We start from the raw sequence: 17,108 nt of genomic DNA on the forward strand, positions 1-17,108 counted from the left end.
ATGCCGTCACATGCAAAGTATCACAAACGGAGAACGAAACTGGTTTTTATTTTGTCATTACAAAAATCACTGAATATACATGTTACCATAAACCGTAGTGAAACAGCAAAAAGTGAGCTCAAAGAAACCAATCTGTTTGTATAAGCTTGTGACAAAGCCTTGTGATACAGTATAACTACCACACTGCTCTCTATTCTATCTTTAAAACACATATTTAAACCAAACAACTTACCCGTAATAGCACCTGTTTCTATTAACCCCGATGTAATACCGCAGATGCATTCATTTATATTCAAAGCGGACTAGCTTTCAAATAAATATTATGTGTCCCAGTGTTAGTGAATTTGACCGTTTAGGCTACTCATATCCGACGATATCAAAGACCGAGTACCGTATGCTAGCTCCATAACGTGAGTGTAAATGAATCACGCTAGCTTGTAACAATTATTAACCATTCGAATTGCTCTGAAAGCAAACTTTGATCAGATAAGCAAGTTACATGTTGAAGAATAAACTTTTTGTCTTATTTTATTGAAAATAAGTAAAAATATCTGTGTTTTAATGTGCTTGTTGTTCTGTAGTAAACACCACGAAAAGTCAAAATCGCGTAACTTTGATTGTATTGACCTACAAGCTTGTTTAGACGGTTTCAGTCAATAATTACTAGATATGTGATTTAGATGAGTAATCTAGAGGCTAGCCGGATTTTGGCGTCAGCTCTTAAAGATGTTGATGAGATTCTGAAAGGTAAAAGTCTCAAGAACTTTATTTATACACTCATATAGTGAATAAATATGAAACAGATGATTATGACGCTGAGATCAGTAATGACAATCGAGATATATTACCGAAAATCTCAATTCAGAATACCGAAGAAAAGTCTCATAATGAAACTCTGAACGACAGCAGAAACGTATTTGATGAGGCATATCTTTACAGGGCTGGGAAAGACTTTTCCGTTCTAATTAATAGACTTCAAATATGCATCAATAAACTGAATCAATCAAAACTCGCACCTTCAATCCACGCATCAGAATATCAAGCTCTAAATTTTGGAATCACTGAGAACAGTTCATTTGATATTGCTCATGTACGTTTCTACAACTTACCATTATAATTACTATTCGTTTATGAATTTTCGTTTATTCACTCCTAATTCTCATTTGTAAAAGGATAGCTACTTGTGGTTTTAATTATGCGTAGATGAAGCTAGCTTGTAGATTTTCTAAACAATGGACGAAATCTGTCTGAAATTAATTCATACGGATAACATACAGTTGGGCTTCGGTAATGTCTTACAATTTAGGTTTCCATATTTTCATCTTGGACTCAAAATAAATAAGTAAATATTTGCAAACGAAATCAACTAGTATTTCATGGTACCTGTTTTGTTTGTGTTCAGATGAATAGATTCGACCGTAGTATGTATAAATACAAACTCGCCAGACAATTATATTAAGGCATGTGACGACCTTAGGGGAGAGATTCGAAAATTCATACAACATGATGTCCATAAAAAACCTGGAAGCACTGAGCGGCGGTCTGACGTTTCTCAGTTCATGGTCTCAATTAAAATTCAACAATCTTCACAACACTATACCGATAATTCATAAAATTATAGGGAACTAGGGCTGATTGTAGGCGTCCGACTTTTGATCATTGTCACAAATTCAATTCCTGTTTTGCCAACTTGCAAGTGTAAATAGAACACTTCATAATTGCTGTTAGAAGTGCTTTGATCTCTTTAGAGCTGTACTTAATGTTAGCTGTTTGTTTAAATGTATAACCGTTATTCTAGTTTATCATACATTTTTTAGATGGACGTCTAAAATCGGTTGCATTTCCATATGTCATTTCGTTTAAAGCTATAGAACATAGTTGTATCATAGAATGTTGAATTCAATGTCTACGAATCAAATTTATTAGTATATTTATTAATTCCTTCAAACTCATTAGGTGGACTGCAATAACCAGTCTGTGTTTGTAATATGAGTTTCACGTAAACATTTCTTAATAGTACTGAAGATTACATGTCCATGATGAGTCTTACTGACTAACAGAACTGTGTGATTTATATATTGTTATTCTCAACATTTCAATTTTGCATATTAGGGATCAAAATCATTACACAAACTGTGAAGTACCACTGTAAAAGAATAAGCCTACATGGTCCAGTATTCCATATAGGGGTAAATTAAGATGAAAATGCCGACTCTTGTTGTTAATCGAAATTTGGTGGAAAAGTCAAATTTTAATCTTAAAGGGGTGAAAATATGCTAAAGATTATTGCGGATCATAGTGAAGATGTAAAACATGTTAAATGACTGCCTAATGTGAAAGTTGACCTTTATATATATTGATCTTATCACTTCAAAAGGAGATGAAAACATAGTAAATAGTTACACGTGCCTATAACCGAACTAGTATACCTACTTTATGTGAAAAAACTTAATTTATAAACATGAAAATGTTGCATTTGAGCTGCTATTGTATAATTTTGATTTTTCACTTACTCTGTATCTCAGAACTTCTGAAAACATTCACCATTCGACTTTGATCTACTAGCTTTACATGTACGTAGACAACAAGTACTTTCACTTCATTTTCGAATATCCCTCAGGTTTAATTTCGTCGACTGAAAATTCATTTAAATAGGCCCTTCAAAATTTTGGCTAGTATTAACCCGCATTTTTATAAAATCTACAAATTAAGGATTCTGACTTAGTACTTACTGATGAACTTAACTTTAAGGTCAAATTAAATTGCGATATAATCTCTGTAAAATGTATGGTTATTTGTTACTATGTAGAAAATGAGAGGGTTCTTAAACTGAATAAACAAGATTCTAAAACTTTATTATGAAATAAGTTTGTGTTCTGCAATATACGCTTGTATATACAAGATATTAAAAAACATAAATGCATCATATTATGAACTTGGAGACAACACAGCCGTGCCTTTACTATTACGTTTGAGAATATGTGAATTAAATATAACTCCTTTACTTATTTGAACAACTCGCGTCAAACTAATTTTTGCTGGTAAGCTCAATGAACTAATGTAGGCTTTTCTAAGGTTAAAGCTATTATAAAGAAATTTACCATTATAGACTGTAGTCCTGAAAGTTGAAAATTCAAGTCCCTTGTAAATATTTCCTTTTAAAAAGATTTATGAAGATTTTACAACCGGTGTTACATGTAGATTTCTGTCCCACCCAGAGTTTTTCGCCTAGTTGGACATTTATGGACGTCGTTACACGAAAGTCGAACACAAAAAGTAAAGTGTTATGAATATGAAAGAGAAGGTAGGGTGCTCATGTTTTGTGAATACTAATTTAGGTTACTGTAGAATTAACCACTGACCAAAATTTGCGGTCTTGTTTGGATTTTTAGACAAATGTCTAATTCAATTGACTTCACAGATATAGATAAGCCTATAGCTGTAGCCGAATAGATTGTTTGGTCCTTGGCTTTTAAGCTAAAATTTTGGATATGGTTTACAGCTTCTAAGTGCTACATAGTAAAAACTATTAAATCACTGTCCATTAGCCGTAGTTGTTAGAAAAACAGCATAAATGAACTACCGAGTTTGCTTAGACGCACTCAATTCCAGTGGACGAAATGGTGTGCACAATTGTATTCATAGATACTTGGATATCGTGTTAAAACTTGATATCGCATAGTTGGGTCTAAGATACCCTATTCCTCAGAGCGTTTCATGAATTTATTTTGTGATAATCTCTACAAAATAATACAGTGAATTCATGTACATTATTTCACTTTTCTCGCTGCTTTATTTCATTGAGTCCTAGATAGAATGTATGGACAAAATGTCTAGACTTTTCCACGATGCTCCAAATTACAGAGTTAACTAATAAATGGTGGACGAAACTACTTAACGTTCTTGAGAGTTGGCTTCACTTAGATAACTACTGAAAACCAAGGAATATTGAAAAACGTCTTTGTCTTTCCGGTTTAAAACTAATCAGCCTCTGTTCTCCTCAACCCAGGAACTGAATCAAGCATCTCCAGGTTTTATAGAGACTACGTTACTTACAAACCACTGAGTTGAAACTAACTGGTCCATATTTCAAAATTTGGTTAGTTTGCAATACTAAACACAATCATATGGTGATACCGAAAATATCTGCTTCCTTCGTTACACACCTGAACTCAACTGTTTGTAGATTCTAACTAGAAGAGTCTTGGACAGAAGTCTAGTGTTTCCACATCTTCAGTGATTGTCTAGCCGAAGTCAGTCCCTGATATCAACTATCCTCACCAAACACCATATTCTAACCAGTTCGAAAAGCAAAATAGATTTCCTTTATTTTTTATGATGTGTAATAATTCTACTATAAAATTAATTATTACTAGAAATCAGTGAATCGATTGCCGTGTTAAGACAAGTAATGTGAAAAGTAAGAGCTTGGAAATGTGCAACCTTTATTTCTTATCAGAACTACCTCAAATAATTTGTTGTACCGTTATAAATAAATCATAATACTTTAATCGCACTACCTTATATATACATATACTACAGACAGAATTTCGAAGGTAATTCAAGATATCCTTACATAAATCACTGGCCATTTCATTTGGTTAGCGAGGTTTATTAGGTTTTAGTTTTGCTACCAAAGACTCAGCTTTACGGTCCAAATAAGGTTATGGTTATGTTAAAATGAAATGAAAAAGACTTAGTATATATTTGACTTCATAATATAGTGGTGTTTTCGTAAAATATTGTAAAACATAGCATTAATGAGTAAATTTACAAAATAAGTCTTTTAATGTTAAATTATAATCCGATTTCGAAGTATTGTTGTGGTTCATTTTATTAGCTAATTTAGTGAAGAAAACGGTGAGCAATAAAAATCACGCTTTGCCAGTTCAAGTTGAAAATATAATCTCTAGCCTTCAGTACATATGATATCAAACATATCACTATTAATTTATCCGAAATAATATAGATTTTTGTGTATGACGAACACAGTTTTACAACATGGATCAATTTCGACTTGATAATCAATAAAAACTAAGACGCTCTGGATAGTTGTTTCCTTCTAATATTTGTCTCCTCTGTCATTATTGGTAGCATTTGTTTCACACTTGACATAATTGATCATTAGATTGAATCATATTGATAGATGTAAGCCAGCTTGTTGAGGCTTAAATAAATATCGTGACTAATGGTCTTAGACGTTGATTGATATGTCTCATAATCGATCTTGGCATTATAGATACATTCAATCATTGTGTTCCCTTAGACATTAAGTTCCAAAATTACTGTACGATGTTTGTTGTACAAGTTCATTCAGCTTGATGCTTTTTCTTACTATCAATGGAATTATAATTACTTGTACTATGATATTCTTCATCTTTCTCTGTTGATGTTTTATGGAGAATAGGACCAGTGTGCATATTTGCATGGTTCTCATGTTGCTTTCTTCTGACTTGAGATTTGTACTCTACCACCTCTTACGACATCCAATGTAAACCCTAAACTTGTTATTTCCACACTGTTGCATAGTGTTATTGTTTTCAAATAATGTGAAAACTTAAGCGGATCTCAAACTTAACTTTATCAAATCATACTTTAACTATATTGTAATAATAATAATTATTATTATTACCGCAGTGTTTTTTCAAATTCATTTTAGCGCGCAACCACACAACCTACTAAATTCAACTTGAATTTAAGTGAACAATCTAAACAAATGCAGTCTCAATACGTGTTTCCCCCGGATGAATTTAGTACATGCCTCAACGATAAACGCTTTCATCAACGAATCACTAAATTACGAGGACAAATACAAGCACAAGTTAATCGTATTGCAGAATTAGAGAAAGATGGAAATCCAGTAAGCTATGTGTCATTTTATTTACCATTGATGTTTTCATTATGATTTTTTAACGATGAGGAAAAGTTGTAACAACGTTTTATTATCTAGACTGATTGAGGACCGCAGATTATCGTAATAAATATTCACAGACTTTGAGTGACATGGCTAGAGATCATTAGCAGATACATTCACTCCTTGTCCTCAGATTATCCTATGAATTCTTTTAATTTCACTAATTAATATTCTCTTCTCGAATCGTATCTTTGATGCCTAATCTTTTCTACTACCACTAATACTGCTAGTACTACTAACATTCTGGGACTTGCCTTGACCATTTCGTATCACTCTACTAATGGGGCATGGTGACTTGAACCGATGTACATATGTCTCAGATTCTACATTATATATGAATGACTCACATTCAGAAAATGTCGGAATTGTTAACGAAATTACGAGAGAAAACTTAACATCAAGATATGTCATAAAAGTTCTATCACGCTGTTATAAACGCTAGAGAAAAGTTTATATGTTTTTCATTATTTACGTGTTTCAGTAGATAGAAATGTATGAATTTTTTAAAAATTTATTTTACTCTACATCTATCACACAGAAGTGGAGTTGTTTAAAGAAAAAATACCGATTAGACAAAGTGTAAATTTAAATCTATGTATGTATGACGTACTTTTTTCAACTACATACATTGGTTGGTCGCTGAATAGAGATCGATATCGTGTTTATTTGGCCCTGTAAGTGCTGGTCGAATGTTATTAATCAAGTTGTAATGTGGTCACCAGTTTAGCTGACTCAGCGTTGCGTGAACTGTGTTTATATGTTCAGTGTCTGTAGATAGTGGACAGGAAACCTCGAACCTAGAGGTTTATGACATTTCGGACTCGTCAGTAATTCCTATCTGTAATCTTGCAAAATAATCAATCAAAGTGGATCAGTGCTTAAAGAGTCAGATTGGCACGACACTAGTTAGTGCTCCGTGATCAGTCAATTGTAAATATCTCAATCGCTACCCGATTAACTCAGTCGTAACATCTCAGACTTGAGAACAGGTTTACTTGAGTTCAAACTCGTCGGGGAATATTATTTCCCTGAAAATATCATGTACACCTTACTAACGAGTTCCAACTAGATTGAAACCCAAGTTATGTAGGATTCCCTATCAACTTCGTCCAATCATATAGAATATACAAGCATTCCGTTTTTAAGTGATCAGACCTTTAGCTTATGATGAAGTTGATCTTGAAATATTAATTACAGAATTAACGGAACCAAATTTAATTCAAAAATCTCTCTCTAGAAATATGTGGTAAAAGCATTTCACTAAATGTTTATTTTTTAAAATTTTTATTTTTCTCTTCATCGTTTTGAGAGGGAGAAAAAAAAACTGTTTTCATGTTGACCGTTTTCTCTCAGTGACTATTTCAAATTGATTTACTAAAAGAAAATTTTGATGAAACCATTTATTAACCGGTGTGTTTATGTAGATGTTTTGTGTAGTTAGTGGATAGTCCCAATGATTACTTATTGTTTACATATGTGTCATATTTTTTCTTTCTAAAATTCGATTAAAATTTTAATCTTTCCAAAAATAAATACATCAATTTCTTTCTATATTCAATCTTTACACATATTCTCCGAATAAATTAGTCAATTTAATTCCACTTTAATCTTGGTAATTTATTTTATTATCCTGATGATTTAATCGAGTATCATTATTGTTATTACTACTACAGAGATGATAATTTGAATAAATGAAGAATTAAATGACTTATTTATCTGTTCAGATATAATTGTAAAGTATTGTCTAAATGAAAGATTTTTCAGAGAAGTAAAGTTTCATTTCGATAATATCATTTAGTAGTGCTGTTTAACTGTATTTATCGTCAAAATTTTACATGGAATTATTGAGTCATCAACAGAAGTACTAAAAGTCAATCAGAATTTAATGTTTCGTAATAGTCCAGAGGTAATAAAAATGGGATAAAATATAGGAACCAAATGTTAAAGTTTGTTCACTTAACGATTATAAAGAAAGATGAAAATATGAACGAACACATGTCAAAAAAATTCACATAATGGTATGAAGAACTGTAATATGAAAAATAATTGACCACTTGAAGAATAATGGACAGTGAAGAAGAGAGGTTTTGGGGATGTTAGGTCCCTATAAATCACTTGATAAACCTCTTATTTTTGTAATTTTATTTTGAAAATCTTTATCATTTTCGCGGCAAAAGCGCCTACTTTTACCTTCAGATTATATTTCCCACTTGGAAGGATCCTAAATATCATTGGTTTGTTTCCTCTTTTAATACGCTATTTTTCGACGTTTCCGAAGGACACTTTTATACCGTATATATACGCTTGAGTTATGACCCGTTTTTTGTGCTTCCAACTGCTTGTGAAATATAGTTTTCCCTCGGCTGAATCTGGTCTTCTCTCTCTAGTTAGCAGGGCTGAGGCACAGTGAATCGTTTAGCTTGTCCTGTTGTCGCGTTGCTGACTTCCGTTTCGTCCATCGGTTAAGTTGAATCATAATCACTTCAAACGTAGCAAGAGGATAAGTTAGTTTGACGGAAATACAGTCGTCGAGACCTTGAGAAACAGACTATCCAGATCGTTGTCGAAGACCTTTTATTCAGCTGAACTACAAACTGTATTTTACAGTAGATGACTGATACAAGGATGTGTCAACAATGTACTGCCGATTCGGCCTACGTCATTGTGTATCTACCAGTTCACGTACTATGGCAATCGCACGAAGGATGCTCTTTCCAAACACATATCCAAGATCTATCCAGCATCATTATCAAAATGTAAATGCAAAATCACTGTTAGCTCGATTGTTGAACATCTGGACATTTTCGGTCACATATCCATACAAGAATATTTATTTACATTTCTTCACGATATTAGAAGAACTGATTCAAAGGAATGGTAGATAAAAAACTTATGCATAATGAAGACTTTGGGGACTCATCATTTCAAACCCGATCTTTGCATTCAGAAGCAATGTATTCAATCCCTTAGTTTATTATAATCCTCACACTTTGTCAGTTATTTCTTTACGTGTGTTTATTTTATTCTCCTCTTCATCTCCCCATTGTCAATTACTTCTCACATCTCAGTTCTTTATATCATTTTGTGAGTTGTTTTGATGTGTGTTCACTCATATTTTCGTCTTTCTTTATAGTCGTTAAGTGGATTATCTTTCACATCTCATCTCTATTTATTTCTGTTATTGACTTAATAATTCTCTGTTTTTATTATAGAAATTTAACGGTAAATACAATTGTATAGCACTACTAAATGATATCGTCGAAAAGAAAATTCTCTTCTCTGAAATATCTTTTTTATAGTTATTGTACAAATATTTGGACAAAAGTCTATTATTATTATTAGCTAGAGAGAACACTAGAGCTTGTTCAGTATTTTAACTCTCTATCATGGATTGAGTTTGGCTAAACAACCGTTGAAAACCAGATTGCACTGGATAACTATTTCATCTTAATGTGAAACTTCTCAACGTCAATCCATATTCGCGACCATATCAAGGAGCAAAGTTAAAAAATAAATTTCACAAAAACACTACTAAACCACTATACTCCGAATCTTAATAACAATTAGATGTATAAGTGATTAATTAATATTGCATACTTCCACCTACGTATTTATCAATTACTCGACAGAATTTACTTTGTACTTAGTATGTACTCATCGTTTTCACACAAATATAAACACGTACACTTTGTTTTCTGCCTTATTATTATTAACACTGAGTAACGTCGATAGTACTACTACTACTACTACTACAAAATTATCATTAATATAATAATACTACACTTAACATAAAAGTCATTTTATATATTTAATCTTATAATTGATTAACATATTTTTCTAAATATTCGTCTTTCCTGACTAATTTCTAAGTGTAGATGTGATATGACAGAGTGAGAGTGAGAGAGTTAAGTGCATACTTACACGATACATTTACTACAAGATGATTGTATTGTTAAATGTATATAGATGTATATTTCCATAACCATTAAAGCACAGCTAATTATATGTACACGTGATAAATACGCAATAAAATTCTGCAATATTACAGTTGATCAATAGTCATTATTATAAGAATAATTATTGATAATGTCGAAGTTTACTTAGTTGGTAAGATGCATTGATTTATGCACACTCATTTCAGGTGTTCTATTGATCTGTTTTTGTGTCAAGGTTATTTATAGATAACTAAACTACATTGAGTTTATGTCATTGTATGGATAAATAAAGTTTAAGTTTATGAGACAATATAATGTTCTTGACCTAGTGTTTTAGCATTGTATTTCGATAAAAAAAAGAATGAAAACTATGCTAAATATTGTTCATTAATTCATTTAAATATTAGTCCGTCGAATAATTCAATTTATTTGTTATTAAAAATTTGATACTGACTCAGTGACTTGAAGGGTTAAATGTTTGGCACGAGATTTGGAGGTCGTGAATTAGATCTCTGGCAGAGTCTTGGATGCTCAGTTCTAAGAATTCCACATGCTAGGTAGGAACATCTGTTATCTGGTTTCAGATTTTCGGTCAATGTCTAATGCTTAGTATATGGATGTGAAGCGTTGCCTTTAAGAATAAATAATATTTGTAGGTTACTAGCATTTGATTTTAATTGTTTACAAAACATTACTCGAGTATGTTTAAACTATTACTTGGGCAATTCTGATTTTAGATTCAGTTGATGAGGTAATTAATTTTCATTGACTGAAGTGGCTGGGATTCAACTACCTCCTTCCTACCTTGACAATTGATGTATGGTGGTATAGAAGTAGGTTAGTCGAAAACTAAGGATAGTCAAACCAAGACATACATCAGTTCATGAAGTCATTGACACTGACTGTTGAACTAAATCATACTAATAAGTGCAGACAACTTGGTTGGAGTACTCGTTGTTTCTGTAACCAATAATTGAAGACATTCTGAGACATACCACAGAATCGGTCAGAATAACTCTAATCCGCTTACTTTATGTTTTCCCTTAAATCTTGAGTGTTAAAACTATTTCCCATTTTCATATCCTAATAATTCATTCTTTCTATTGAACTCACGCCACCCATGCACATACGGTCTACTAGCACTGATAATACTACTAATACTCCGACATTTCACTGAGCTTATATAATGTGGCAATTTTAACCGATGTACATATATTCCAGCTTTAACGTTGTTGATGACTGACTATTTTTGTGTTTCATTTGCTGTCGTATTGGTTCTACTTGAATAGAAACCCCAATAACGTCGATTTCTCATTGAAATAACAAACCAATCTAAGTTAGACTATGAATAAGGACTTTGAAGAACTAGACCCTCGTCTCATTCTAGTATGGAATTCCTCCGGAGTTCCTATCTGCATTCCTGCATTCGGGACCCGAACCCAGGAACTTCAATCTTGAGCGAGAACACTTAAACTCCAAACTAATGGGTTGATATCCAACCTCAGTCAATCTACGACATTGCTCGACCATCGACCATTGTCTTCGGTGGGTGAGTGCCTCACACTTGACACGGATTAGCTCCACTGGTCTGGTTTCTCTTTAGAACTCCGGAAATTTCCTCTATAAGATAGTCACTAGTAAGTGATGATTATCACCAAGTGCTCGTGGAGACTATTGAATTTTGTTGAAATCATGAACCAATCTAAGTTGGACCACCATTGAAACCCTGGAAGCACTCTAGAAGGAAGCGGCCGTCCAATGTTTCCGGGGTTTAAATGGTGGTCTAAATTAGATCGGTTCATTATTTCAATGGAGTTCAGCTATCTTCATAACCCTATAGTGAAAAACAATGACTTTTATTGATTATTTTTATCTGCAGATTGAGTTGAAAATCCTGCAAAAATTATCAAGTATTTTTCTATTTGTTAATCATTATTTTGATATTCACATACTGACAAATCTGGCATAGTGAGGAAGCATATTTTTACTTGATGAAGCTGAAAAAGACTGGCCAAGTATTAGTCCTAATTACCTAAGCGTATGATTGCGGAACCTTCGGGATAAGTTCTTTGGGTTGGTCAACTAGCCTTTTTATATGTAGTTTCTCATGTGTTAACCCCATACTTTTTAGGCCTTACTACCGGCGGGTATTGTTGAGCCAATGTGAGGTGCGTTATTTTTTGGAAGTTGACCTTATCTAATCCTCTTCTTTTGTCGTAGTAAGACAGTATCGATGTAGATCCAGGTTGTTTGAGGAAAATATCCTACTGCCTTGTCATTAGAGTAAAATTAGGTAAATGATTTTGTTCTCGGACCTTAAGTAATTGTCTTTAAACTACCATAACATAAGTGACCAACTTTCATTGGTAGGACCTAAAGAATAAAATATTTCACCCAATATACTCTGACTGGCTCAAAACCACAGGCAAGTTCAATCACCGCATCAAATTATTAGCTATGGTCAGGAACCCAATACCTACTACAGGTCGGTGACCTAGTTTTTTAGTAAATAACTTAACGCTTAATAGATATAAGCAAAGCAACTAATTTAATGCATTTAAGTTTATTCCCCAGGTCATATACTAAATTAATTTTATAGTAGCCGATCTGTTTAAACCTTAACACTATTCACCATACTAAATATTATGTTAGCAGTATTAACTAAGCTTTACATATTCTGTCTTTTATATCAGTTCGTACATCATCATGGTTAGCTTCATGTGTTGATCCATATATTGATTTAGAACTGTGTCTATGAAGGTGGAGGACCAACAATAATAATAATAATACTAATAATAATAATAATAATAATAATAATAATAATGTTTTTACTGCACCCGTCAGCAAGTTTTTTCTCATAACTGAAGTATTTTACACTTAATCAAACCAAAGAAAAAGTTGTTTGATTTATATGTCTCTTTGATCTGACTATCACTTTGAATAGTTTCTAAATAAAGTATATTGTTGTCTAGAAATACTAATTTAACCATGTCTTTTAAACACAAATAATCTTGGGAGCATGCGTTGGATGACAATTAATAAAACTATCTCCTGGCATCTCCTTTCTGTTAAATACGTTATTTTCTACCTACATGCCAGCTGTTCATCACCATTGGTTCACTAAGACTTTTTCCCACAAATGTACTAATAACTGTTAAGAAGATGTTTTAATTAAGTCACAATAATATGGCATTAATACTACACTGCGTTTGGTAGGTATAATTCTGAGTAGTGATCGACATCATGCATATCTGATCTTTCAAGTACTAATGTGATTCTAATGATTTACTTGTGATACAATTAGTAGTTTACATAACTCGATATCGTGTGAACGTTATAGTTTGTAAGTAGATCACTTTCGCTATATCGATCTACATATTTTAGAGGCCATATCACATCTTAACTGATAGATTTTGATCAGCGTACCAAAGAGTAGACAAACATGAAATCAGTCAGTACTTACGGATAAACCATATATATATATATATATATATATATATATATATATATATATATACTCTTAGTAAAAATGTTGACGACTTCTAGATGTATTTTTATATATGTAAATTTCTAAGAAAATACACGTATTTATTTTTCACTCTTAGTTATCTTATTTGGTCAATAAAAACTGTACAACCGATCATCGTAATAAAAATATTAGTCAACTACCAACTGATATGGATAATCTTCAATTATTAAATGAAGTTTCTAAACAACATTTACGTATTAATGCACTGGAAGAGACTAATCGAGATTTAGAAGAGAAAATTAACAAATTAGAGGTTGGTTTTGTTTTTATTTTGTATTCATTTGTGAATTTGTCCATTATCAGTATAGGGTTGTGGAGATTGTTGAGTTTCGGTTGAAATCATGAACAGATCAATGTTAGACCACTATTAGAAACCTAAAAGCACTAGACGGCCGCTTTTTCTCAGCATCGGATTCCTCAGAAGTGCATATCCACCGGCTATCATAGGACTGCATCTCCTAACGTTGCTCAGCGAGTGGTCTCCTAAGAAAACCACCTGTTTTGGTTTGGAGGGCCGTGGCATTATTGTAGCTCCCACACAAATTGAAATACGAAGTGTGGCACATATTTGTTTGGTACCTCCTTGTACCGATGTTTATACGTTTAAATAAATAAAGTATATGGTTTTCTTCTTAATAGCTCAAATTTGTTAGTTATCACAATTCGGAAAAATAAAAATAAAAAACACTGACCACCCTTTTGACGTATATAAAGGTTATTCAGTCTATAGTGTACATTACCAATCGACTTTAGCTAGACATTCATTGAAAACCAGTAAGCAATCGATGATTGTTTCATCCTAGTATGGGGTTTCCTCAAAGACTGTTTACATTTATAATCCTGCTTAAGAGAGATGACTAAGCTCTTGCAGTGAGTATATGATCATTTAGACCACAGAGTTGAAATCAAAGGATCCATACTTCCAACTAAAATGCAATCAGTGATACTGAACAACTGTCATTCTCTGCTGTTGATGGAAAACCAGCCTCATTATCGACATGGTTGAAGTCCACTGGTCTAGTAACTAAAAAAATGATTCAAGTCTACAGAAAAGTAGTATATTTCGAAAAAACTGATCGACTGTCAACTATGGACTAAACTGAATTGGTGAAATGTCCAGATTTTCGAATTAACAGAATTCTAAGAATTTTAGAAAATTCCTAAAAACAGCATTCTGATCAGTCAGCGCCGAGATAGAACAATCAATTAACCTATTTGTACACAACACTGGATAACATTCCTTGTGTTCCCCACCTTTGTTTTAAGGAATGCTTTGATGATTCTGGACCCATGAGATCCCCATCCTATAGGTGCTCTCTGTGCTTCTTTGGACAGCGTTAGAGAATCTCCTTACATATGAGGAGCATTTTCTTCCTCATGACTAAAGTGCAGCAGCATCTCTTTTACCTAATCTTTTCTGTCCAGCTGGGGACCAATGGTTTTCACTTATTTCGAAAACCGCCAAGATGTATATCCTCACTTCCGTAACTATTTGGCTATTCCTCCTCGTTTCCTACATTGTTCGGACATTCCGTGTACCTACGTTAATTGTCGCGCTGGTCGTTAGAATGGGCATCGGCCTCGTGAATTCTGATGAGTTTCGGCTTTCACTATGAGGCGTCATAATTCCTCCTCCAACTCCCAGGACAAATTTTAATTGGTTTAAATGATTTTTCCCGGTTATCGTTTGATATGATGGGAAGGAAAGTGAAAGTTAGATTGATTTATTGATTATGATTTTTGGTTCAACATTAATTCCGTTTTAATTCAATATGATGATTATTCAGTGTAATATTCGGTTTTGTTTTCCCGTATGATCTTTTTATTCTGTATAATACACGATATTCTCGTATTAAGTTAACATGAACTATAATCAGTATATGATTTATTATATATGTGATTTCATCGTAGTTATTAGTCAAAAATGGGTGTATGAATCAATATATAAATGAGTGTATTTCCGACTAGTCTGGTTGTGGTTGTTCGTGTTCCCTCTTCCTAACTAGGACTGGGCTGTGGCGCGTCGGAATAGCTAGCTTATCTGTTATTGTGTCACAGAGTCTTCGTTCGATTCTCAGATTATGTTAACTTAAAATGTCTTCAAATATAGCATCGTTTTCTTAGCAGGGTTGCTGACCCCATGTTAGACCCTCAACCTCTATACGGGCTTGGGGCCGACAGTGACTTTGGAAGAACTACAGGTGAAGTTAGAAAATAGTGAAATTATGAATAAAATCACTTCCATGTATTAAGTTTTGAACTAAATGAACCACACAATATGAGTTTCATCGATAGCATTTACAGGACATAAATCATCCTTTGCTTTTTCTTTAGTTATGACTTCTGATATGTTTGGGACGATTTGTGGCTTAAATGGATGATTTAGATGGAGTTTTGTTCTCTTAGCTGGACGGTTTAATCTTGGAGCTTTCGTGGTTGTTCTGAACAACATCATCAGCACAAACTCAAGGTATATGTTTGTACTGATGATATTGTTCAGGAGAACAATGAAAGCTTTAGTATTGAACCGTCCAGCTAAGAGAAAAAAACTTCATCTTAAGTATGATTTTTTTCATTATAAATCTACTTAATATTCATAAGTTATTCACGAGTTTGATTATATCGATATGCTACTTTGTTTATTAGTGATAAATAAATTCACTTTTAATCTATTAGCTAGCTATCCTGTGACATCTAATAGGAGTAAGATATTTTCTTCAAACTAAGAGATATACCTTGGTGACGAGTTTTAAATAGCATAACTTGGTCCTATGGGAGGTCGATTGCTGCCTAAAAACTTACTTTTAACTTATCTGACTGTGATTCTGAGGGATACAGATTCGAATCTCATAAGTTTTCAGAACTCTTTGTCAATTACGTTCAAACACATGATAAGAAAACTGCCAATAAATAAGTTTGAAATTTCGTGACAGCAACGGAACGACAGAACTTTGATAGGCTTTTAAGAGTTGATTCTTTGTCAGTGTTATAATAGTCCTATTCATTATCATGGTTGGAAATATTTCTATTAAATCTATAAACAAATGTCAACAAGCTTAGAATTATTGATTTCTCTCTCTGTCTATATATATATATAGCAAAATTACTGTATGTTATGATTGACCAAACTGACACAATGATAATGAATGGGTTACATTGTAAAAAAAACCTAAGAGATAACAAATATGATTATTTTCTTAACTTTGATAATACTAAAAGACAACAGTTGGTATGCGATGGAGAGGAATTATTATCTAACGAAAGAAACTCAATTATTTACATACATTTTTAAACAAGCTAAAAATTATCATAGGACAACTGATGAATACTTGTTTAGATCGGTTTAAAAAAACTAGAATGAACTATTCAATGGAATTATTTAGATCATGTTATAACATAAATCCAAATTGAAAACAAATCGATTTCCATCTTATAAACTATCAGTCTTAAATAAGGACATTTAATGGAATCAATTTTTTGTTACTGTTATTCATTTATCGTATTATTTTTTTCTACTATGAAAACTGTTATTTCTTAAGACCAAGTGAATTTTTATCATTTGGTTATTCCCAACAAACGAAATTTCTATTTTCATAGTTTTAGAATAGTGGTACATTTGCTTAACGACAACACTTTTAGTGAAATCAAAGGAATCGGTTTATAAGATGAAATGAATTCAAAGTGATCTATATATTTTATTAAGGAAAGAAACTTTCTTTAACCTCGTAAA

At 32.7% G+C, this 17,108-nt stretch overlaps 1 protein-coding gene across 4 annotated transcripts in view; it reads left to right on the plus strand.

The window, feature by feature from the left end:
* Positions 1-596: 596 nt before the first annotated feature.
* PPFIBP1_1 (Liprin-beta-1) overlaps positions 597-17,108 on the plus strand; it is an 85,901-nt gene continuing 69,389 nt past the window's right edge. For all 4 annotated transcript variants that reach the window (XM_051212864.1, XM_051212866.1, XM_051212867.1 and 1 more), the window contains exons 1-4: positions 597-747; positions 786-1,090; positions 5,660-5,860; positions 13,455-13,631. In XM_051212864.1, the coding sequence (XP_051068787.1) occupies positions 681-747; positions 786-1,090; positions 5,660-5,860; positions 13,455-13,631 (750 nt within the window). In that variant the 5' untranslated portion in view covers positions 597-680. The remainder of the gene's footprint in view (positions 748-785; positions 1,091-5,659; positions 5,861-13,454; positions 13,632-17,108) is intronic.

Source organism: Schistosoma haematobium, chromosome 3, assembly GCF_000699445.3.
Source record: "Schistosoma haematobium chromosome 3, whole genome shotgun sequence".
NCBI lineage: Eukaryota > Metazoa > Platyhelminthes > Trematoda > Strigeidida > Schistosomatidae > Schistosoma > Schistosoma haematobium.